Raw genomic sequence first — 24026 nt, 5'->3', positions numbered from 1 at the left:
TCAGTGAAGTCCTTCCAGCCAGGGAAACCCAAGGAACAGCACAAGAAATTCAAAAAGACGACACCCAAGAACAAGGAACTTGCAGTGGCAACCACACCACCGCTACCTACAAGCTCTGCGTCTCAGGATCGGGTGGAAATTCTGGCGTCCGCTGAGGACCTGGATCTTGCCGGACCCTCAGACACAATGGATATAGACTGCTCAGGCAAAACGTCAGTGGCAGCAGGTGACTCTGAGGTGTAAACTGCCTCATTGACTGTTCCATGCCTTCCCAGTTCCACGATGATGTCATCTTCCAATGGAAATGCGGTGGTTTTTTCCACCACCTGGCTGAGCTACAGCTACTGTTAAGCTTTACACCTGCTTTCGGCATTGCCCTCCAGGAAACCTGGTTCCCGGCAATGTGGACCCCTGGTCTCTCCGGCTAGAAGGGATATTACAGGAACTGTATCGACTGTAATAAAGTGTCAGGTGGAGTTTGCGTTTACGTCCTAAACTCAGTCTGTAGTGAAACTGTGCCCCTTCAAACCCCTCTTGAAGCTGTGACTGTCAGAATATGGACAACACAGGAAATAACTGTCTGCAACGTATATCTTCCTTCTGATGGTGCAGCACCCTTGAATGTATTAGCTGCACTGATTGATCAACTCCCTAAACCTTCCCTACTTTTGGGAAATTTTAATGCCCATAACACCTTGTGGGGTGACAGACACCATGCTTACTTGCCGAGGCAGAGATGTTGAAACTTTCGTATCCCAGTTCGACATCTGCATTTTAAATACCGGGGCCGCCACACATTTCAGTGTGGCTCATGGTAGTTACTTGGACATTGATTTATCAATTTGCAGCCCAAGACTTTCTATCCACTTGAAATATGGTCACTACTTTGTTTTTATTTACTTAAATTTGGCATATTTCGTGACAGTACCTTTTCCGTAAGATGTTTACTAGGCGATATTTGTCTTGGTTTCAGTTGTCTAGTGGTAGTATGATTCCACAATGCAGTTTCGTCGGCTGCAGAAATGACCTGGTTCAATGGGTTTGCCTCATTTTTGGTGCTTCAAATACCATTTCTTCGAATGTGGTTTCTTCTTAAAGTTTATATAAAAAAAGTGGTAACATAATTCATTTCTTTCTGTTCACTTCCAAATTATTATGACGGCGACCTGCACATTGTTCTACCGTCAACACACACCACGAGTTCACTGCCGACTGACTACAGTCAAAGACGACTCTAGCGTCAAAGACATTTTACACAACACACAAGCTTCCACTTGTAATCAGTCTCTTTGATATTCTTCGTCACAATTATTAATAGTAATCAATATGCTTTCACTCTCAAAAATATAAGTAAATTAACATAGAATAAGGCAAAATATAATAAAAAAATTCTGACAAAAAATATAAGAAAACATTTATAATTTGGTATCGACAAATCCAGTAGAAAATAACACATCTCCCAGATCCATTACACACTGGAGAGCACAAGATGACCTGTGTTGTTTGGACCACTTCCCCATCTTCCAGACACTGCCCCAGCGTAAGGGTCTGTGGATGCATGTCCAAATGGGCTTTAAATAAGGCGGACTGGCTAACTTTCACCTCTGATATCACCGTTTACTCTCCCCCTCATGGTAGCATCAATGTGATTGTGGAGCAAGTGAATACCAGAATAGTTCTTGTGGCAGAAAATGCGATCCATCACTCTTTAGGGTGCCCCTGGCGAAAGACAGTCCCTTGGTGGTCGGTGGAAGTTGCTGAGGCAATTACTGTATGTTGGTGAGCTCTACAGCAACATAAGCGACACCCTTCCCTAGAGCATCTTATAGCCTTTATAAGCAGCTCTGTGCCCAAGTATTCCAGCTTATAAAGTGACAGAAACAGGAGTGTTGGGAGTGGTATGTGTCGACTATTGGCTGCCATACGTCACCTTCCCAAGTATGGACGAAAATCAGATGTCTTTTTGGGTACCAAACCCCAACAGGTGTCCTTGGCTTTACCATTAATGGCGTACTATGTACCGATCCAAATGCAATTGCCGATCACTTTGTTGAGCACTGTGCTCGAGCCTCTGTGTTGCAATGGCACCTTTCCATCGCACTGGTGGGAGAACACCATCATGCCAGTGCTCAAACCTGGTTAAAACCCACTTGATGTGGATAGCTATCAGCCCATCAGCCTCACCAACGTTCTTGTTGTGCTGCTGGAATGTATGGTGTGTCAACAGTTGAGTTGGGTCCTGGAGTCACATGGCCTACTGGCTCCATGTTAGGGTGGCTTCCACCAGCGGTGCTCTACCACTGATAATCTTGTGTCCCTCGAGTCTGCCATCCAAACAGCTTTTTCCAGACACCAACACCTTGTAGCCGTATTTTTTGATTTACGCAAAGTGTATGACATCACCTGGCAAAATCGTATCCTTGCCACGTTATACGGGTGGGGCCTTTGAGGCCCACTCCCGATTTTTATCCAGAATTTCTTATTGCTTCGTACTTTTCATGTCCAAGTTAGTGCCTCAAATAGTTCGCCCCATATCCAGGAGAATGGGGTCCCACAGGGCTCTGTATTGAGTGTATCACTATTTTTAGTGGCCATTAATGGTCTAGCAGCAGCTGACTGCCGTCTATCTCACCCTATCTGTATGCAGACGGCTTCTGCATTTCGTACTGCTCCACCAGTACTGGTGTTGCTGAGCAGCGCATACAGGGAGCCATCCATTAGCTGCAGTCATGCACTGTCACCCGTTGCTTCCAATTTTCGGCCATTAAGTCTTGTGTCGCGCACTTCCGTCGGCGTTCTACCGATCACCCGGAACCAGAACCTTCCCTTAATGACGGTCCACTCACTGTAGTGGAGACATATCATATCGATTCTTAGGAGTGGTTTTCGATGCCTGATTGACTTGGCAACCTCACCTTCGTCAGTTTAAGTGGAAGGGCTGGCACCATCTCAATGCCCTCCCCTGCCTGAGCAACACCAATTGGGGTGCAGATCGCTCTACTCTGCTGCAGCTCTACAAAGTCCTTGTTCAATCCCACCTTGACTATGGGAGTCTGGTTTATGGTTTGGAGGCACCCTCAGCATTGCGTTTATTCGACCCAGTGCACCATTGTCACTTTCGCCTTGTGACGGGAGCTTTTAGGAGTAGTCCGGTGACCAGTGAACTGGTGGAGGCCAGATCCAACGTGCACAACTGCTCGCCAGTTACGTTGCATACATTCGTAGTTCTCCTGCGCGTCCAAATTATCGTCTCCTTTTTCCACCCGGGGAGTTCATCTCCTGCATCGGCGGCCTAGGTCAGGGCTAACGATTGCAGTTCGCATATGATCCCTTCTGTCTGAACTGGAGCCCTTCCCTTTACCACCTCCCAATCAGGTCCGTCTGCATACATATACATGGTGTACACCTAGGCCGCAGATTCGTCTGGATCTTTCGCATGACCCTATGGAAGCAGTTACTCCTGTTGCTCTCCGCTGTCACTTCCTCTCTGAAGCGGTTTACACCAATGGCTCAATGGCTGATGGTCAAGTGGGCTTCGCCTACATCCACAGAGGTCATTTTGAACAGCATTCCTTGCCTGGTGGCTGCAATGTATTCACGGCAGTGCTAGTGGCCATCTCTCGTGTACTGACTCCCTGAGCAGCCTACAAACTGTCGACCAGTGCTACCCTCGTCATCCTTCGGTAGTGTTCATCCAGGAATCTATCTGTACCCTGGACCGGTTCTGTCGTTCAGTGCTTGTTTGTGTGGTCCCCAGGACACGTCGTCATCCCAGGCAATGAACTTGCCAACGGGCTGGCCAAACAGGCTATAAGGAAATCACTTATTGTGATCAGCATTCCAATAACTGATCTGCGTTTGTTTTTACGCCACCAGGTTTTTGGCTTTGGGAGACGGAATGCCATAACCGCAGTACACACAACAAACTGATGCCATTAAGGAGACCACGAAAGTGTGGCAGTCCTCCATGTGGGCCTCTCGCAGGGACTCTATGGTTCTGTCAGCTCCGCATTGGCCATGCTTGGGCGATTAGTAGCTAACTCCTGTGCTATGAAGATCCGCCTCAGTGTCGATGCAGCACACAGGTGACAGTGGCCCATATTCTGGTGCACTGTCCCACTTTGACTGCCCTGTGACGAAATCTTTGGTTACCGGAATTGTTGCTGCTAATATTATCTGACTCTGCCTCATCGGCAGATTTAGTTTTACATTTTATTCATGAGGATGGGTTTTATCGTTTCATCTAAGTTTTAGCACAGGTCCTTTGTCCCTCTGTGTCCTCCACCATTGTGCTTTTAGGGTGGAGGTTTTAATGTTGCTGGATTCTCCTTTTTATTCTCATGGACAGCCAGCCGTGGTAATCTGTTTTGTTGTTTTAATCTCTTCTACCTGCTTTTTGCGTTTCTGTGGTTTTCTTCTCCCCTTCTGTCCATTGAAGTGTTTGTTGCCCTTCTGTTTTTCTTGTGGTTTTTCCTTTCTCTCCGTTTTGTGTTGTCAGTCTTGCTTGTTTTATTCTTACTCTTGTGGCATTCTTTTATTCGGAACAAGGGACAGATGACCTAGCAGTCTGGTCCCTTCCCCTCTCTTTGAAACCAACCAACCAACCAATTAGATGTCGGCTCAGTGAATTTCTGTACAATGTGTAAAGTGTAAATTTGAAATAAAGCTCAGTTTCATGCCTCTATCACTGCTGCCAATCTTTACGATGAACAGTGTTTGGTGGAAAGTACATGCGTGTGTAATGTATGTAGTTGAAAGGCTCAGGTAAAAGGTGAATTGAGTGAGGCCATACATTGCAGGCTAGTGGCCATCATGACAATGCCCCATGTCATACGGACACTTTCATCACAGAATTTTTTACCTCAAAAAGCATTCCTGTTGTTCCACAGACACCCAAACCACCTGATCTGAGTCCTTGTGACTTTTTTCTTGTCCTGACATTGAAAAATATCTTGAAAGGATGTTATATTCAGACTCTAGAGCACATTCAAAACAATGTGTCCGACATGTTAAAGTCCTTTCCAGTTGAAGCCTTTCCGCACTGCTACCAAGGGTGGAAACAACAGCTCCACTGATGTAGAGCCGTCCAAGGGAACTAATTTGAGGGGGACAAATTATTGTTGTTGGAAAGCGATAAAAACTTCAATAAATAAAATATCAGTCTTACTATTTTTTCACACACCTCATACTTTGTTTGTGTACATAGTGGGTCAACAGTGTAAAGTCCCTTCACAATGTGAATTATCATTGTTGGAAATGACATAGATGTCGGGCTTGTAAACTGCAGCAACCAGGCATGTAACACATGTAGAGAAAATTTAATGGAGGCAGTAAATACAAGAGCACACATTTCAAGTACAGAGCGGTAGTACCTGTCTTTCATATTATTTGTATTGTAATGTCAGTTCACAAAAATGTATTTTGTGATGGTTAAGATAATAAAATTTTCAGATATTTCTTTCTTCCCATGAAAGCTGAAATAATTTAAGTGTTTTGCTTTGTGTAGAAAACTTGTTGTTAATTAATTTGTTGTAGGCACATGCTTCTACCTTTGTCCTAGATTATAGCTTTCTTTTCTAAACATTGACATCCATACTCATTGTATAGTGTATAGGAACTTCATACCGTGTTTTGCACTGCCAGTTTTCTACTGTGTGTGTGCTGTGAAATACGAATATGCAGCCCAAACATTCTTTTATATTAGACTTCAGACACTTTATGTCTTATGTACAGTATTTCTAAGAATAATGGATATTACTAACTGTCCTAAAGCACGGTCAATGCCTTCTCCATGTTGTTTCTCAGTGAAAGTAGATCAACGTGATCACTGCAAAACAATCCTTTGGTATATTAATATTTATGTACAGCATATTTTGAGGTAAATATTTTAGTATTTCTTGTTTAATTATAGTCTCTCTTGTTTTACAGGTAGCCATAAAAATAATTGATAAAACACAGCTGAACCCTGGAAGCCTGCAAAAGGTAAATAAAATTTATCTATAGACAAGTCTTCTTCAAATTAATGTTAAAAAACTAAACCCGTATCTGTGATAGATAAAATTGAATGCACATTAAATTTTCTAGGTTGGTGGTGTGGGGTGGGGGGATGCGGAAGCAGTGATATAATATAAGACTTCTATTAAAGTTAAAAAATTGAATTCGTTATTGTTATACTCCTGCTGCTGCTATATTCTGCAATGTAACTATGAATAGGTGTATTCCATTGTCTAAATTAAGATGATACAACACTGTTACTACCCCACCCAGTGTCCCCTCTCTGCCCTGTCGCCGCCCCACCCCTTTTCCCCTGTTTACCCTGTTGCCACCCTACTCCGCCTCCCCTCTCCGCGCTGCCGCCGCCCCGCTCTGGCTCCCGTCTCCGCGCTGCCGCCGCCGCCCCGCTCTGGCTCCCGCCTCCGCGCTGCCGCCGCCGCCCCGCTCTGGCTCCCGTCTCCGCGCTGCCGCCGCCCCGCTCTGGCTCCCGTCTCCGCGCTGCCGCCGCCCCGCTCTGGCTCCCGTCTCCGCGCTGCCGCCGCCCCGCTCTGGCTCCCGTCTCCGCGCTGCCGCCGCCCCGCTCCGGCTCCCGTCTACGCGCTGCCGCCGCCCCGCTCCGGCTCCCGTCTCCGCGCTGCCGCCGCCCCGCTCTGGCTCCCGTCTCCGCGCTGCCGCCGCCCCGCTCTGGCTCCCGTCTCCGCGCTGCCGCCGCCCCGCTCTGGCTCCCGTCTCCGCGCTGCCGCCGCCCCGCTCTGGCTCCCGTCTCCGCGCTGCCGCCGCCCCGCTCTGGCTCCCGTCTCCGCGCTGCCGCCGCCCCGCTCTGGCTCCCGTCTCCGCGCTGCCGCCGCCCCGCTCTGGCTCCCGTCTCCGCGCTGCCGCCGCCCCGCTCTGGCTCCCGTCTCCGCGCTGCCGCCGCCCCGCTCTGGCTCCCGTCTCCGCGCTGCCGCCGCCCCGCTCTGGCTCCCGTCTCCGCGCTGCCGCCGCCCCGCTCTGGCTCCCGTCTCCGCGCTGCCGCCGCCCCGCTCTGGCTCCCGTCTCCGCGCTGCCGCCGCCCCGCTCTGGCTCCCGTCTCCGCGCTGCCGCCGCCCCGCTCTGGCTCCCGTCTCCGCGCTGCCGCCGCCCCGCTCTGGCTCCCGTCTCCGCGCTGCCGCCGCCCCGCTCTGGCTCCCGTCTCCGCGCTGCCGCCGCCCCGCTCTGGCTCCCGTCTCCGCGCTGCCGCCGCCCCGCTCTGGCTCCCGTCTCCGCGCTGCCGCCGCCCCGCTCTGGCTCCCGTCTCCGCGCTGCCGCCGCCCCGCTCTGGCTCCCGTCTCCGCGCTGCCGCCGCCCCGCTCTGGCTCCCGTCTCCGCGCTGCCGCCGCCCCGCTCTGGCTCCCGTCTCCGCGCTGCCGCCGCCCCGCTCTGGCTCCCGTCTCCGCGCTGCCGCCGCCCCGCTCTGGCTCCCGTCTCCGCGCTGCCGCCGCCCCGCTCTGGCTCCCGTCTCCGCGCTGCCGCCGCCCCGCTCTGGCTCCCGTCTCCGCGCTGCCGCCGCCCCGCTCTGGCTCCCGTCTCCGCGCTGCCGCCGCCCCGCTCTGGCTCCCGTCTCCGCGCTGCCGCCGCCCCGCTCTGGCTCCCGTCTCCGCGCTGCCGCCGCCCCGCTCTGGCTCCCGTCTCCGCGCTGCCGCCGCCCCGCTCTGGCTCCCGTCTCCGCGCTGCCGCCGCCCCGCTCTGGCTCCCGTCTCCGCGCTGCCGCCGCCCCGCTCTGGCTCCCGTCTCCGCGCTGCCGCCGCCCCGCTCTGGCTCCCGTCTCCGCGCTGCCGCCGCCCCGCTCTGGCTCCCGTCTCCGCGCTGCCGCCGCCCCGCTCTGGCTCCCGTCTCCGCGCTGCCGCCGCCCCGCTCTGGCTCCCGTCTCCGCGCTGCCGCCGCCCCGCTCTGGCTCCCGTCTCCGCGCTGCCGCCGCCCCGCTCTGGCTCCCGTCTCCGCGCTGCCGCCGCCCCGCTCTGGCTCCCGTCTCCGCGCTGCCGCCGCCCCGCTCTGGCTCCCGTCTCCGCGCTGCCGCCGCCCCGCTCTGGCTCCCGTCTCCGCGCTGCCGCCGCCCCGCTCTGGCTCCCGTCTCCGCGCTGCCGCCGCCCCGCTCTGGCTCCCGTCTCCGCGCTGCCGCCGCCCCGCTCTGGCTCCCGTCTCCGCGCTGCCGCCGCCCCGCTCTGGCTCCCGTCTCCGCGCTGCCGCCGCCCCGCTCTGGCTCCCGTCTCCGCGCTGCCGCCGCCCCGCTCTGGCTCCCGTCTCCGCGCTGCCGCCGCCCCGCTCTGGCTCCCGTCTCCGCGCTGCCGCCGCCCCGCTCTGGCTCCCGTCTCCGCGCTGCCGCCGCCCCGCTCTGGCTCCCGTCTCCGCGCTGCCGCCGCCCCGCTCTGGCTCCCGTCTCCGCGCTGCCGCCGCCCCGCTCTGGCTCCCGTCTCCGCGCTGCCGCCGCCCCGCTCTGGCTCCCGTCTCCGCGCTGCCGCCGCCCCGCTCTGGCTCCCGTCTCCGCGCTGCCGCCGCCCCGCTCTGGCTCCCGTCTCCGCGCTGCCGCCGCCCCGCTCTGGCTCCCGTCTCCGCGCTGCCGCCGCCCCGCTCTGGCTCCCGTCTCCGCGCTGCCGCCGCCCCGCTCTGGCTCCCGTCTCCGCGCTGCCGCCGCCCCGCTCTGGCTCCCGTCTCCGCGCTGCCGCCGCCCCGCTCTGGCTCCCGTCTCCGCGCTGCCGCCGCCCCGCTCTGGCTCCCGTCTCCGCGCTGCCGCCGCCCCGCTCTGGCTCCCGTCTCCGCGCTGCCGCCGCCCCGCTCTGGCTCCCGTCTCCGCGCTGCCGCCGCCCCGCTCTGGCTCCCGTCTCCGCGCTGCCGCCGCCCCGCTCTGGCTCCCGTCTCCGCGCTGCCGCCGCCCCGCTCTGGCTCCCGTCTCCGCGCTGCCGCCGCCCCGCTCTGGCTCCCGTCTCCGCGCTGCCGCCGCCCCGCTCTGGCTCCCGTCTCCGCGCTGCCGCCGCCCCGCTCTGGCTCCCGTCTCCGCGCTGCCGCCGCCCCGCTCTGGCTCCCGTCTCCGCGCTGCCGCCGCCCCGCTCTGGCTCCCGTCTCCCCTCTCCGTTGTATACAAACAACTTTTTGTTATTTTTGCAAGAAATTTGTATAGCTTATTACTAGCTTTTTGCAGTGCTGTGTGGATGTAAACTTGATTGGAAATGCTACCTAACAGTATTGCAGTGTACAAATAAGAAAGTATATGTTGAGGTTACCACATAGCAAAACATTAAAGGTACTTTGAGTTACAGAGTCTAATTTTGGAATGAATATTGTGCCAAGGACTGCTCTCTAATTTTGCATTCCTTTTCTAGATACGATATATAAAACAATTGCCCTATGTACAATGACTATTTGTCCCCTCCAAATAACATGCTGCACTGAAGCCCCATTACATATGAAATTCCAAACAGAAAAGGGAAGAAAGATGTATGAGCGGAGCAAAGACTAAGCAAGGACTTTGTACATTATTATAGCTACACAAGCGAAGTAAATTTTCTCTTTTAGTGCTCTCTGGCAACTAATCAAACTGACCAAAAATTTCTAACAGGTAGCGGAAAAAAACTGTGAATGGTGGTTTAAGAAGCACTGCTTTCAAAATAAATTTCCTTTTTACACTAGATTAATTATGTTTTGAGTGAGGCTGTGCAGTGAGTTTTCTTGAATCGCAAAGCTTTTGATTCTCATTCAAACCTTAACACTTTGAGTACACCCGCTTAGAAAAATTTTGGACACAGAAGACCACCCATTGGTACCATTATTTCAGATTTTACCAGCATGTTTGTGTTTGATATATTGCAAAGGGGTAATATACGAAAAAAAAAAATCATATGCTTAAGCATAGCTTTTCTTGTACGTACACTATACATTTATAAATTTAAACAAGGAACTTTAGTATTTGTGTGTTCGTGGAACTTAACAGTGATATTGGTATTAGCTGACTCAAAGTGTCCTATACTCTGAGTATAAGATGTCATTTGCTGGCGACATAACGTATCGTGAGCAATGATTGAATGACAGAAGTGCCTCACAATCTCTATTTCAGTGATTCAGAAACTAATGTGCTGAGTTTTGAGTTTGGTGGAATAATATTTTTGGAATACGAAAATCTGCTCTGCATCAAAGATCTTTCCAAAACACATCCTTTTTTTTTTTTTTGATTCATTTCGTAAAGTGCCAGGGACAGGTTTTACGATTCCAGGGGGAAGCACAAAGCCACTTCACACTGAGAAAGTGTATCCTCGCCTGGATAAACTGTGTTTGCACCTGGGAGAAAGCGTATTTTCAACTGGGAAATTTGTGAATATTTTTGCTTGCCAGCATATACACCCTGCTGCCATCACCCCGCGCCCCGACCCAAAGCTACCAGTGTGCCACACACTTCACCCTGTCGCCGCCACCGTGTGCGCCGCGCACTCTGCCCTGTCGCCACCACCATGTATCCACCCCCACATCCTCTCCAACCCATTGCCATTTTGCCCCCCCCCCCCACCCTGTCCGCACTGTCATCACCCGGCATTCCCCTCAGTCCACACTGTAGTCACTGGGCACCCAATCCTGTCCGCAATGTCACCACCACTCTCCCCCCCCCCCCCCTTCTTCCCTCCCCTCCCACACTTTCTGCCTTGTTGTCCCCATCGACCCTTCCTCTCCTCACTTGTCACCCATTTCGTTTGGTCATTCGGCTCTGTCCTGTAGCTGCCACTAAGCAGCAGCAGCACCACCGAAATCCGCCCCCCCACCACGAGCTGCTCCCCACTTCCTAGCAGCCGTTGCATGCACCCTTTTTCTCCTCAATATTACCACCACCTTTCAATGCGCCACTGCTGCGCTTCTGCCTTGATACTGCCTTCATGCCACCCTGTTGCTGCTCTCATTACCTCCCAGCTGTTCCCTCCAACTTGGCCTGCTCAGCCCTCCTCACATTCGCTTACCCCAGCCTGACCACCTCTCCTTGTCCTAACATTCAATTACTCCAGCTTGGCCGCCTCTCCTGTCATTGCAGCCATTTACTCCAGCATTTCTTCTTCGATTTGTCATGTGTGGAGTGGAAATTCATTCTTCAGGAGGTTTTTAATTTCCAAGGAACTTTTCGCCTTATTTTCTCATTTGTAATTTTCATGAATTAATAATTTATCTATATTTACATTGGATGCATTTAATTTTTCTTTGTAATTTCTATTTGTTTGCACCTATTTTAAATAGCATTGCATGTAATACACATTGTTATCAACACTTTTATTGGTTTTCTCATGTTTCAGTTATTCAGAGAGGTTAGGATAATGAAAATGCTAGACCATCCAAACATAGGTAGGTATGCATAAATTTGTTATTAATGATAACTGTCAAAACTTGAGCGTGCTATTATGTTTACATTGACTTATAAGTCTGTCTTTTTAAGTAATTCAGAAGGAACCCAGGAACTGTTTCATGGAAATTTCCTGATTTGCATCACTGTAAATTTGACTCCTTCAATATTCGCAGAAAAGTTGCTTTAGATGTAATACCAGTTTTATGTAATGGGGCGGAACTGCTATTATGTATGTTAGTGTGTTAACAACTTGAATGCTAGTTTATAATCTGAGCTACAGTTTAGAGTGATTCTTCACGGGCATATACAATACCAAACACTGCTTCTATTTTATCAGAACTGCCCTTTAGCATGAACTGCTGTTATGTGTAACCTGTAAAGTTAGTTTTTGTTGTATGTTGATCCATATTTTACACAGTAACTTCAGTGGTTCATTGCTGTTTGATTACACCTTTGTCTCTGCTCCTGTTTATGTGGGAACAACGTGCAAAACTTACTACAAGTATTAATAAGTGGCAGAAGCACCTTTAGTTGCAATAAAGATGTCAGTGTGTCCTGTTGAAACCTCCCACATTTCAGAGGCCCAGGAGGAAACAAACAAAAATACTGTTGGTAGGATAATCAGGGTGTATACGGCCCGGGAGATCCGGGAAAAACCCGGGAATTTTTTCATCCGGGAAAAACCGGGAATTTTTTAGAATTCCAGGATTTTTCATTGTTTTTGATTTCAGTTAAAGTTTTGTAGGTTTGACGTGTAAGATCTGATACGCTGACAAAGAACTTTAATCCAATACTGCTGAATAATACTGCAGCAATGAAACATAATCAGAGAATAACACCAAAATAAAAGTTTAGTTGCATAGAAAATGGGTAATTTACACAATGTACAGACCAGAGTGCCGACACCGAAAAGTGTCAAAGGCTTTAGGTCGAAGATTATGCAGTACGTCCGTAACAACAAACGTGCATTCGATGTGCGTGACGTCACAATTGTTTACATTTCTAACAGATCACCAGAAAATATTACGAATAGTGGCTTGAGATGCGTTACTTTTGTAGAAACGCATTTTGCCGAGTTGAGCGAGTTCGGCCTACCTTCGTAACGTACACGCCGCGGCCTGTCTTTCTCGTAGGCCTCGTGCTCTGGATAACTGCCGTCATTCGCTAGCGAGATCACGTGACATGAGCTATGACTGGCTGACAAAAGTGCATCGCTCAATGCAATCTCTGTTTTAGAGTTTCGGAAGCTACCGCGCTGTAATTTGTGTATATACTTTCGCAATACGAAAAAAAACTCTGTGCATATTGTCTCACATCAAACAACTTTCCAAACGCATTGTTTTTCCTGGATTTCGTTTCCTAAAGTGCTGGGACGTCCTCCGCCGGTATAAGACCTTTACGATTCAAAGGACTGATAGGTTTTACAGCTCCGAGGGAAAGTATATTGTTACTTAACACGGATGTGTTTTCACCCGCTTTATATGTAATTTCATCCGGGAGAAATTGTGTTTTTAACCGTGAAATCCGGGAAAAATCCGGGAATTTTTTTTTCTTGTCTACGTAGACACCCTGATAATGAAATTGCACCATATTCGACAGAATCTCAAAGAACTTATGTTCCCATGTCACATGTCCAGACTGTTGTTACCAGAGTTCAGCATGATCACGTGAAGTGAAAATGGGGACTCCACAGCTGTGCACACAGGCAGTAAGTGGTTTTCAGAAACAAGGTAGCCAATTACTGTGTAAAGAAATTACCGTAGGTTGTGTGACTGTTATTCACCTTATGTAAAACCAGTAAGGGAATGGTATCATAAGTTTCTGACAACTAGAAGTGTTCTGAAACACTAAGACATGTACTGCCAGAATGTTTTAGAGGAGAAGTGTTTCTCAGAAACCCATGTAAGTCAGGTTGATAGGCATCTAGGCAACTGAATGTATGCCAAGCAACATTGCATTGTGCTGTGTACCAGCATCTTTGTATACTTACAGAGTGCAAATTCGGCAACTTCTGATGCAAAATGACAAACCATGCCAATAATTTGCTGCAGCGTATTGAAATAAATGCCATCTTCCTAGAAAGACGTTCATTCCGAGATGAGGCAGTCTTTTATGTTACAGGAATGGTTAATCAGCATAATGTTCAACTTTGGAGTCAACAACATCTGCACATTATCATTGTACATGTTGGTGATAACCCTAAATTAAATGTCTGGTGTGGGCTGATGCACGACAGGATAGTTGGACCATTCTTCTCTGCAGAAAACACAGTGAATGGGTCATCATATCAGGACATGTTCAAGCAGTTTGTGTACCCTTAGATACAAGACTTGCAACCCGGCATCATTATTCACCAAAATGGAGCTCTGTCATATTGGTCCGTGGCTGTTCATTAGCTCCAAGATACGAAATCACCCAATCCCTGGATCGGACATGGAGGACACATTTGTCTGAGCATCTCATTCCCCCAACATTACCCTGATGGATTTCTTGTTGCGGGGACTCAAGAAGGACCTCATGTGTGCTACAAATGTTGAAGATATTCCTGTGTTACTACATCGCACCGCTGATCGATTGTGACAGTGACAGAGAACATGTTACAAATAACACGGCAAGAAACTATAGTGCAATTTCATTTTTATATCTACTGTAATTTTTTCTCCCCTGGATCTTAGAAATGTGCGGGTTCGAAAGGGACACCCTGTACTTTGTTGACAGACTTTGAAGCAAATTTGATTATTGAACCCTGCAACACAGTTCCTACTTTCTTCTGTGGTGATAAAAGTTCATGATGGGGATGTCTTGCTGTGAGTCATTCTTTGGTTGTAATAGATTTACTGCATCGTCAGTTGTTAAGGCTATTTCTCATTGAGCCTTACTTTGCAGTTCTTGCTTTGGTACTCTTTTCAGAACTAATTTGAGCATGCTTTCATGCCTTGAAATTTACCAATCAGTGTTTATCAACACACTATCCTTTATTCCTCAGATACAGTTTAATTCCCATTTGTTCCACACAGCTTCATTTGTTACACTTTTGACATTTGATACCTCCAGCACTTAATGACGACACCTCATTTTGAAGTGTTAATTCCTGTGATACATAATTAACAGTATTTGAGTCCTTGTAATAGTAGTAAACATGTAGGGCAAATGTTAATGTTTAATTCCATATTTTTAATTCTTTTATTTATAATTTTTTTCAGAGTCAGTTTGATTCCTCTATCAAGGGCGAACAACTTACTTCCTTCCCCACTTCCTTTCAACATGGATATAGTAGAGTCATCATTAGAAGGTCTCTGACAGTTACAGTTGGCTTGGCATTGCTGCTGCATGCATCTACGTCAACCATTGCACTTTGCCGTTTGAAGTGGTCAAGAATTTTCTTTTGATGACTCGGCTATAGTCCTCCATCAGTTTTGGTCTGATTTTCATGTCTTTCCTATCTTTATTTAATTTACAATTAATGGGTAATTGAATTTGAAAACATTACTTCTTTTATGTTGATGAGAACTTTTACACTGGCTTCTTGGTCTCATTAAGTTAGTTGATGGTTTCCTAGAGTAATGGAATATTCTTTAAAAGACAGGATGTGCATCCAGATGGGCAAGGCAGATAAGGCAACTGCTTGTGTGTCCTATTGTGGTTGGTGTCTGTGTGTAAAAGAATTCTTTTGCTGTTGGAATGTTTTTTCCAGCACAGAATTTGTAAATTTACTCTGTTAAATTAGTGTACTCCAGTTTATTTAAAGAAATTTGTTGTGTAATGGATTTTTATGAATTTTTATTCATTTACAGTAAAATTGTTTCAAGTGATTGAAACCGAAAAGACTCTGTACTTAGTGATGGAATATGCAAGTGGAGGGGAAGTTTTTGACTATTTGGTCCTGCATGGTAGGATGAAAGAAAAAGAAGCCAGAGCCAAATTTAGACAGGTAAAATGTACTATTATTAGATATATAAAAATTTAAGTATGCATAGGTATGTTTCTGTTATTGAGTTTTCTTTAATTTTCGTTTATTGGAGTTTTTTCAGTAATAGGACTAACCTAACATTTACAGTATACATATTAACTGATCAGAGTATCTATACTGGTCTCAAACATGAAATAACCGTTCCGTGTTCGTAAGTGCACAAATACTACTCAGTTGGGTGTTCAGTTAGTGGCACTATCCTCAGCCACATACCATTAGGTGGCTTGTGGACTGTGATGTTGATGTAGATCTAGAGCAGGCATCAGCAAACTATGACCTGGGTGCCAAATCTGGCCCACTGCCTGCAACCTAAGAATTTTTTACATTTCTAAATTCTTAAAAAATTTAAAGTTGGATAATACTACTGAATGAAACTTGCAAATTATGTGAAAGTAAGATGTCAGCTGAATTGGAATAATCTTTCGGTTTTGGCTATGTATTGCTGTTGACTAGCAACACACTCTGATGGTTGACCTGGAAAATGGTGCAAAAAAAAAAAAAAAAAGTGTATGGTGCTTCTGTGTACAGGAAGCTTGCTGAGGAAGCCGGGCATCTACACTGCCACTGTGATGGCACGCAATTTTAAGTTGATACTATTACCGGTGCCACATGTATCACTGTTTTGCAATATTTTGTTCTCATTTATAAAACAACTGTTTTCCATCGCGTTGCTATCAGAACTACAAAAGGAGAGAAAAGCTGACTTTGAACATCATTATTTTAAGGTAGAGTGGGCTTAAAATTATTTTGTCACTGAATTAGATGGGAAAGGATTGTTCCTATTGTGTAGTGACACTACAGCTGTACAAAAAGTGTGTTATGTGCTCTGGCATTACCAGACTAAACATTTGCCACAGTGTTTCCTTTCCAATTCACTGGGAAGATTGAAAAATGAAACTGTGGCTGCAACTAAAATAAGTTTACAAATTGCTCATTGTTAACCAAGGACGGGAAACTATTTACTGATAGTGAGTTACTTAAATAATGTCTGATTGTAGCACCTGAAGAAATGTGTCCTGAGAAAATAGATTTGTTTAATTCTATCAATCTTTCCTTGAGAACAGTTGCTTTAAGAGTTGAGGATATTGGCAGCAACATTGGTAACCAATTACTTAACAAGGCTCATAGATACTGTACAGTTGCTGCTATTTATTCGAGGACTCAGTGCTGACTTCAAAGTGACTGAATAGTTAGCTTCTTAGAGTAGTCTGTGTGGAATAACTACAGATTAAAATATTTTCAAAGTAGTTGAGAAAACATTAACAAAGTATAACTTGTAGAGGAAACAGTTTATGCTGTCACAACTGTAATAATGTGTGTGGTACGGACACATTCCCCATGCTCTCAGGTCTTGATGGAAATGCAGAAGACATTTCTATATTTTAAAATACGTTTGGCTGTACCATTGAGAAACTTCCACCTGACGTTCAGATGGACGTAATTAATCTGCATTGTGAGAATATGTTCTATAAATGTCTACCAGTTGATGAATATGGTGAGTTGAGATCAGATGCCCCAAGTTTGATCTCTGTATTTGGTAGTACCTATTTGTGTGAAAAACATTTTCAAAAAACAGGGCAAATTTTAAACCAGCGATCTTCAATTGGGTCTTTTTGAAACAGGATAATGTGTTACCTGATGTTGCACCTGACTCAACAAACTCCACCAGCATGTCAACAGTGATGAATAATTTACATACAACAAAGCAGTCACTAATACGAAAAGAATTGACAAAGGTGTCAACATCACTGTCACAATAGCATGCAGTTAATCACAGTAATATAGAAACCCATATTACCTTATGTGCATTGGAACAAAATGATGTAATCAGGTTAAGCCATCCAGATATAGTATGCTATCCTACAAAACAACACACTGACAGAATGATTCTCAGAACAAAAATGTACCAACAAACCCCAGGGAACCATGTGACCTACTAAAAACCTTATGTACCAGAAGATCTGAAACCCTAAACTTTGAAAGATTTTACAATGAGTGGAAGCATGGATAGATGCATTTCATGAATATTTTAGAACGAAATTCATTACCAGAAACTGTAGTAAGTGCAGAAATTCCCACAGTTACAGAACAACTGGATACCTACATGGCATACACGTACCGTATACCGTATTTATTCGAATCAAAGCCGCACTCGAATCTAAGCCACACCTGAAAAATGAGACTCGAAATCAAGGGGGAAAAAAATTCCCGAATCTAAGCCGCACATAAAATTTGAGACTTGAAATTCAAGGGGAGAGAAACGTTTTAGACCGCATCTCCAAATCGAAACAAAGTTGGTCTATTTTAATATGAGAGACAATTTAGGTCTAATGAATGACGATACAGCTACAGTAGTTTGGTTCGAGTCGTCAGCTTGGCAGTTAAGCTTTACCAGGTAGCCATTGCTATGTGTCAGGCGCTCCGTCCCTATTTATAAGGGTACCCTTCCTTTTTCACATGCTTCGTCTGGTTTAAATTGATTACTTATTTTTCTTTGATCTGATAAGTGCCATTCTCTCGGTTATAGGTGTTTACGTCACTTGAAGCTGAAAATGCATTACTGTACTGTGTCATGCATTGTTTGTCGCAATCTGATAATGAGTGTTTACAGCCAGTCGCCGCTTACAATTTAAAAAAAAAAAAAAAAAAGAGAGAGAGAGAGAGAGAGAGAGAGAGAGAGAGAGAGAGAGAGAGAGGAATCGTCTCATTAGCGAAACAATGACAAGAGACTGCTGTTTGTTGTTACTTACTCTGCTGCTTTCTTTGATAATGATCAACAAGAACCAAATAATAGACTGCGTATGATATAAGATGTTCTGAACGAGAGTTTATTGAAAATTTTTCTCCGTTTGAAAATCTTTGCAGACTCCTCTTTAGTACATTACATTCTGCACAAAAATTAGAGGCATCTTAGATTTAAAAATCTAGGCAGCTGCCGTGCTTCATTTCTGACTGTATCACTACTAGGCATAAGAATAATATAAACATGGCATATGTATATTCTTCCGCGTTTGCTGTTGTCTCACTCTAGTTTCATAGTTTATTAGGCAGACAAGATTTAAATGAGATAGCAGCAAACACGAAAGAATACATTGCAAAATGTTTATATTATTCTTATAGTGAAGAGAACACCGCATGTGATTCACAATTCATAAAAGTTCCTATTAGCAACCATCTCTTCTCACAGGTAGGAAATTCAGAATGTAGAGTTCGCCATATTGAGAAACATCCCAAACAGTCTTGCCACTTGGATTTTCGTAGTACATTGAAATGCTGTTACATTCGAAGATGAACAATACGGAATTTGTATTTACTTCGTTGGATAATGTATGAAAATGCAGTGGGCGAAACTCGGGGAGGAGAAAGAAGCTCATCTTCCACCTTTTTTAAATTTATTTACTGATACACAGGTTTTGGCGCCAGTATTTATCTTTGTGCCTGCAGAACATGCCTGTGTAGCGCTACATATATTCAATGGCAGAAGTTAGTCGTGGTGGCACCTACCAACATTTTACAGAACTTCCGCTTACTTTGCACTCGATTCTAAGCTGCAGGCAGTTTTTTGGATTGCAAAAACCGGAAAAAAGTGCAGCTTAGATTGGAGTAAATATGGTAACAGCCCATTGTGGGCAACTCAAGCTCTGTACCGGTTGTCTGAACAGTTACCAGCAGCCAGACGCAGTGGCAGCATAAAGTAAAGGTTAATTACAGAAGGCGAACATAAACAACAGCCAACTACACAGTAACAAAATTGGGTTACAGTTGACTTAAGAAGCAACATGCACATAGGGTGTGATGTTAAGATGATGGAGTCTCAAGACAGGCTTTGTGCAGCATAAACTACTGGATGATAACAAATTTAATAAGTTGATCCTAACAGATTACTAGGCACAGATGCACAGCAGATATTTCACTTGTCCATATGCATGAGAGGAAGAAAAGAAAAACTTTGGTGGAAATGATACTTGCTAAGAAGTATTGAATGGAGTAATACCACAGATCACCTGAATATGGAAGTAAATAGGAATATAAAAAAAGGTAGGGAGGTTTATCTGTTTAGCAAGAGTAATAGGAGGCAGATTTCAGACTACCTAACAGATCAAAACGAAAATTTCTGTTCCGACACTGACAATGTTGAGTGTTTATGGAAAAAGTTCAAGGCAATCGTAAAATGCGTTTTAGACAGGTACGTGCCAAGTAAAACTGTGAGGGATGGGAAAAACCTACCGTGTTTCAACAACAAAGTTAGGAAACTACTGTGAAAGCAAAGAGAGCTTCACTGCAAATTTAAATGCAGCCAAAACCTCTCAGACAAACAGAAGCTAAACGATGTCAAAGTTAGTGTAAGGAGGGCTATGCTTGAAGCGTTCAGTGAATTCGAAAGTAAAATTCTATGTACCGACTTGACAGAAAATCCTAGGAAGTTCTGGTCTTACGTTAAATCAGTAAGTGGTTCGAAACAGCATATCCAGACACTCCGGGATGATGATGGCATTGAAACAGAGGATGACACGCGTAAAGCGGAAATATTAAACACCTTTTTCCAAAGCTATTTCACAGAGGAAGACCGCACTGCAGTTCCTTCTCTAAATCCTCGCACAAACGAAAAAATGGCTGACATCGAAATAAGTGTCCAAGGAATAGAAAAGCAACTGGAATCACTCAACAGAGGAAAGTCCACTGGACCTGACGGGATACCAATGCAATTCTACACAGAGTACACCAAATAACTTGCCCCCCTTCTAACAGTCGTGTACCGCAAATCTCTAGAGGAACAGAAGGTTCCACACGATTGGAAAAGAGCACAGGTAGTTCCAGTTTTCAAGAAGGGTCGTCACGCAGATGCACAAAACTGTAGGCCTATATCTCTGACATCAATCTGTTGTAGAATTTTAGAACATGTTTTTTGCTCGAGTATCGTGTCATTTTTGGAAACCCAGAATCCACTCTGTAGGAATCAACATGGATTCTGGAAGCAGCGGTCATGAGAGACCCAACTCACTTTATTTGTTCATGAGACCCGGAAAATATTAGATACAGGCTCCCAAGTAGATGCCATTTTCCTTGACTTCCGGAAGGTGTTCGATGCAGTTTCGCACTGTCGCCTGATAAACAAAGTAAAAGTCTATGGAATGTGTGATTATATGATAGCGGAACAAACACTGGTAGCAGTTACTTCTGTAAAATATCTGGGAGTACGCGTACAGAACGATTTGAAGTGGAACGACCATATAAAATTAATTGGTGGTAAGGTAGGTTCCAGGTTGAGATTCATTGGGAGAGTCCTTAGAAAATATAGTCCATCAACAAAGGAGATGGCTTACAAAACACTCGTTCGACCTATACTTGAGTATTGCTCATCAGTGTGGGATCTGTAACAGGTCAGGTTGACAGAGGAGATAGAGAAGGTCCAAAGGAGAGCGGCGTGTTTCATCACAGGGTTATTTGGTAAGCATGATAGCGTTATGGAGATGTTTAGCAAACTCAAGTGGCAGACTCTTCAAGAGAGGTGCCCTGCATCAGAGGGTGTGTTTTTGGATGAGGTATCGAATATATTAGCTTCCCCCTACTTATACCTCCCAAGGAGATCACGTGTGTAAAATTAGAGAGATTCGAGCACACACGGAGGCTTTCCGTCAGTCGTTCTTCCCACGAACCCTACGTAGCTGGAACACGAAAGGGAGGTAATGACAGTGGCACATTAAGTGCCCTCCGCCACACACCGTTGGGTGGCTTGCAGAGTATAAATGTAGATGTAGATTAACAGAAATATGGTATGAATTCTCATGGATGGGAAAGGTGTAACCAGCCTGGAAAGTGGAAAGTACTGTTGTGATGAAGAGTATTAGTATGGTATTCTGTCTTATGGCAGGTCGTGTCGTGGGTTAAGCCTCTTCCACTTTGGTTAGTCATTGGCCAGTCTTTTCATTTCTGAATATTTGTCTCTTTCAATATTGTCCAGAATTTGATACCTTCTTTTTCCTCTTCCCTTTTTTCTCTCCACCATTCCTTCTATTCCTTCCTTCAATAATCAGTCCTTCCTCAAACAATGTCCAGTCCAATTCCATTTTCTTTTTCTGATGACTTTCAGCATGTTTCTTTCTTCTTCAACTCCTCTTAAAACTACTTCACTCCTTACTCAGTCTTCCCATTTCATTTTTTCCATTCTTCTCCATATCCACATCTCTAGTGCCTCCAATCTTCTTTCCTCTTCCTTCCACAATGTCCCGGTCTCTTCACCATATAGTGCAACGCTCCATAGGTAACATTTGGCAAATCTTTTCCTCAGATCTTTGTTTAGTGGTCCACAAAGTAATTTCTGCTTCTTCTTGAATCCTTCTTTTGCCATTGCAATTCTTTTCCTAATTTCTGTTGAGCAATACGTATCATCCATTATGACACTTCCCAAGTAATTGAAGTTATTCACTTGCTGTGTTTCATCTCCCCCTATTTTCATACGGCATTTTCTCCCCTTTCCTCCAGTTATGTAGCTTTTCATTTTCTTCTTGTTAATTTTCATTCCATATTCTTCTAATTTTGTGTTTGGATCATCTAACATTTGTTCCATCTCTCTTGCACACTCTGCCATCACAACCATGCCGTCTGCAAATCTTATACACTCCACTTTCCAACACCCTATACAGACTCCTCTTCTTCCATCAAAACTTTCATTAATAATTTCCTCCAGATAGATATTGAACATTGTTGGTGATAAACAACCACCTTGTGTTACGCCTCTTCCCAGTTAAGTTTCTTCACTCATCACACCTCCTATTTTTGCTCTTGCTCTTTGGTTCAAATATAAATTTCTAATTAGCTGTCAATCCCTCCAGTCAACTCCATGTTTCCTTAGGATTTCCATCAGTTTGTCCCATCTGATGCAGTCAAAAGCCTTCTCAAGATCAATGAACACAACATACACCTTCCTTTTCTTCTCCATGTACCTCTCCCCTATCACTCTCAGTAGCCCAGTGGCATCTCTAGTTCCCACTCCTCACCTGAAAGCAAATTGTTCATCTCCTATTAAGCAATTCAGCTTTCCATATAGCCTTCTGTTGAGCGGCCTCGGCCAGAATTTGGCTGCATGCGATATCAAGCTCACTGTTCTTTGTGTAATGAAGAAGTCCTTTAATAAAGCCGAGCCTACACAGAAATGTACAGCTCAATTCACCTATTAAATAGTTATGTGTAAGTCTATAGAATATTGCTGTGTAACATCTTGTAGATCCATTGAAAATATTATAACCTCTACCCACATCTGTTTGACCTTAGCTAGGAAAAGAATCATAGATGACATTATCAATGAAATACTGTAATTTCCAGCATTGAGCAAAATACTTGAAGACTGTAATAGCAGTACTAATTTAGGCAGCTGTGATTATCGCTGGATGGTTTGGCTCTATTTAAACTTATCCAAGAAATATGGTTACTTAAACCTCATTTTGTTAAAGTTATTGTAGAAGTAGATTAGCAGAATGCCATGTGGGTAGTATCAAACTAATTAAGAAAACTAAAAAGAGGGGCTTGCAAGATTAAAATTAAGGTTCCACCTTCTTGGATATTGTGACTGAATCCCTATTACGTCTAATGGCTAGGATGAACATGCTGTCACAATCATAGCATATTCAAATGATCTGGCTGTTGTCATAGCAACAGAAGACTGAGAGTGAAAAGCAAATAATACAGAAGAGAATATGGCACTTTGCGAGTACGATACTCATCACAATGAATGAGACAATGTACATAATGCTGTAAAGTACCCTCTCTAAAACCCTTTCAATCAAAATAAACAACATAAATGTCAAAAGAGATAAGTAACAAAATACTTACACCATGATGCAAGGTAAAGTTTTGATGAGTATATTTATATTATAATGAGAAAAACTCTAAAGCTAAAAATTAAAATTGCGAGACTCAGCACTGCAGAAAAAAAGACTCCGCACTGAAGAAAAAAGAGCACTGCAGAAAAACGAAGAAAAAAGACTCCCGGGCAGTGGGCACTGCAGAAAAAAGACTGGGCTCTGCAGAAAAAAGACTGGGCTCTGCAGAAAAAAGACTGGGCTCTGCAGAAAAAAGACTGGGCACTGCAGAAAAAAGACTGGGCACTGCAGAAAAAAGACTGGGCACTGCAGAAAAAAGACTGGGCACTGCAGAAAAAAGACTGGGCACTGCAGAAAAAAGACTGGGCACTGCAGAAAAAAGACTGGGCACTGCAGAAAAAAGACTGGGCACTGCAGAAAAAAGACTGGGCACTGCAGAAAAAAGACTGGGCACTGCAGAAAAAAGACTGGGCACTGCAGAAAAAAGACTGGGCACTGCAGAAAAAAGACTGGGCACTGCAGAAAAAAGACTGGGCACTGCAGAAAAAAGACTGGGCACTGCAGGGAAAAGACTGGGCACTGCAGGGAAAAGACTGGGCACTGCAGGGAAAAGACTGGGCACTGCAGGGAAAAGACTGGGCACTGCAGGGAAAAGACTTGGCACTGCAGGGAAAAACAGAAAAAAAGACTCAGCACAGCAGGAAATGTACTGATGTTAATTAGAACATGCCCACAGTGCATTGTGTGAAACAGTATTGTGCTTTACAGTTGGGCACAGACATGCCCTTGCAACTAACAGGCACACTGAAAGGTGTGGCCAGAAGAGCTTATTGCTAATACTGCCAGGGGCATTCAGCATCATGTTGGTTGAAGCACTGTGTGGGGTTCTTGTAACATACACCAATAGATG

At 45.6% G+C, this 24026-nt stretch overlaps 1 protein-coding gene across 9 annotated transcripts in view; it reads left to right on the top strand.

Moving 5' to 3' along the window:
• The window catches only part of LOC126481357 (serine/threonine-protein kinase MARK2-like), a 303564-nt gene that overhangs the window by 150040 nt on the left and 129498 nt on the right, over window positions 1-24026 (top strand). For all 9 annotated transcript variants that reach the window (XM_050105112.1, XM_050105094.1, XM_050105085.1 and 6 more), the window contains 3 exons: window positions 5929-5982; window positions 11277-11325; window positions 15121-15257. In XM_050105112.1, coding sequence (XP_049961069.1) covers window positions 5929-5982; window positions 11277-11325; window positions 15121-15257 — 240 coding nt within the window. The remainder of the gene's footprint in view (window positions 1-5928; window positions 5983-11276; window positions 11326-15120; window positions 15258-24026) is intronic.

Source organism: Schistocerca serialis, chromosome 1, assembly GCF_023864345.2.
Source record: "Schistocerca serialis cubense isolate TAMUIC-IGC-003099 chromosome 1, iqSchSeri2.2, whole genome shotgun sequence".
Classification (NCBI taxonomy): domain Eukaryota; kingdom Metazoa; phylum Arthropoda; class Insecta; order Orthoptera; family Acrididae; genus Schistocerca; species Schistocerca serialis.
This window is presented reverse-complemented; position numbering and strand designations above follow the sequence as displayed.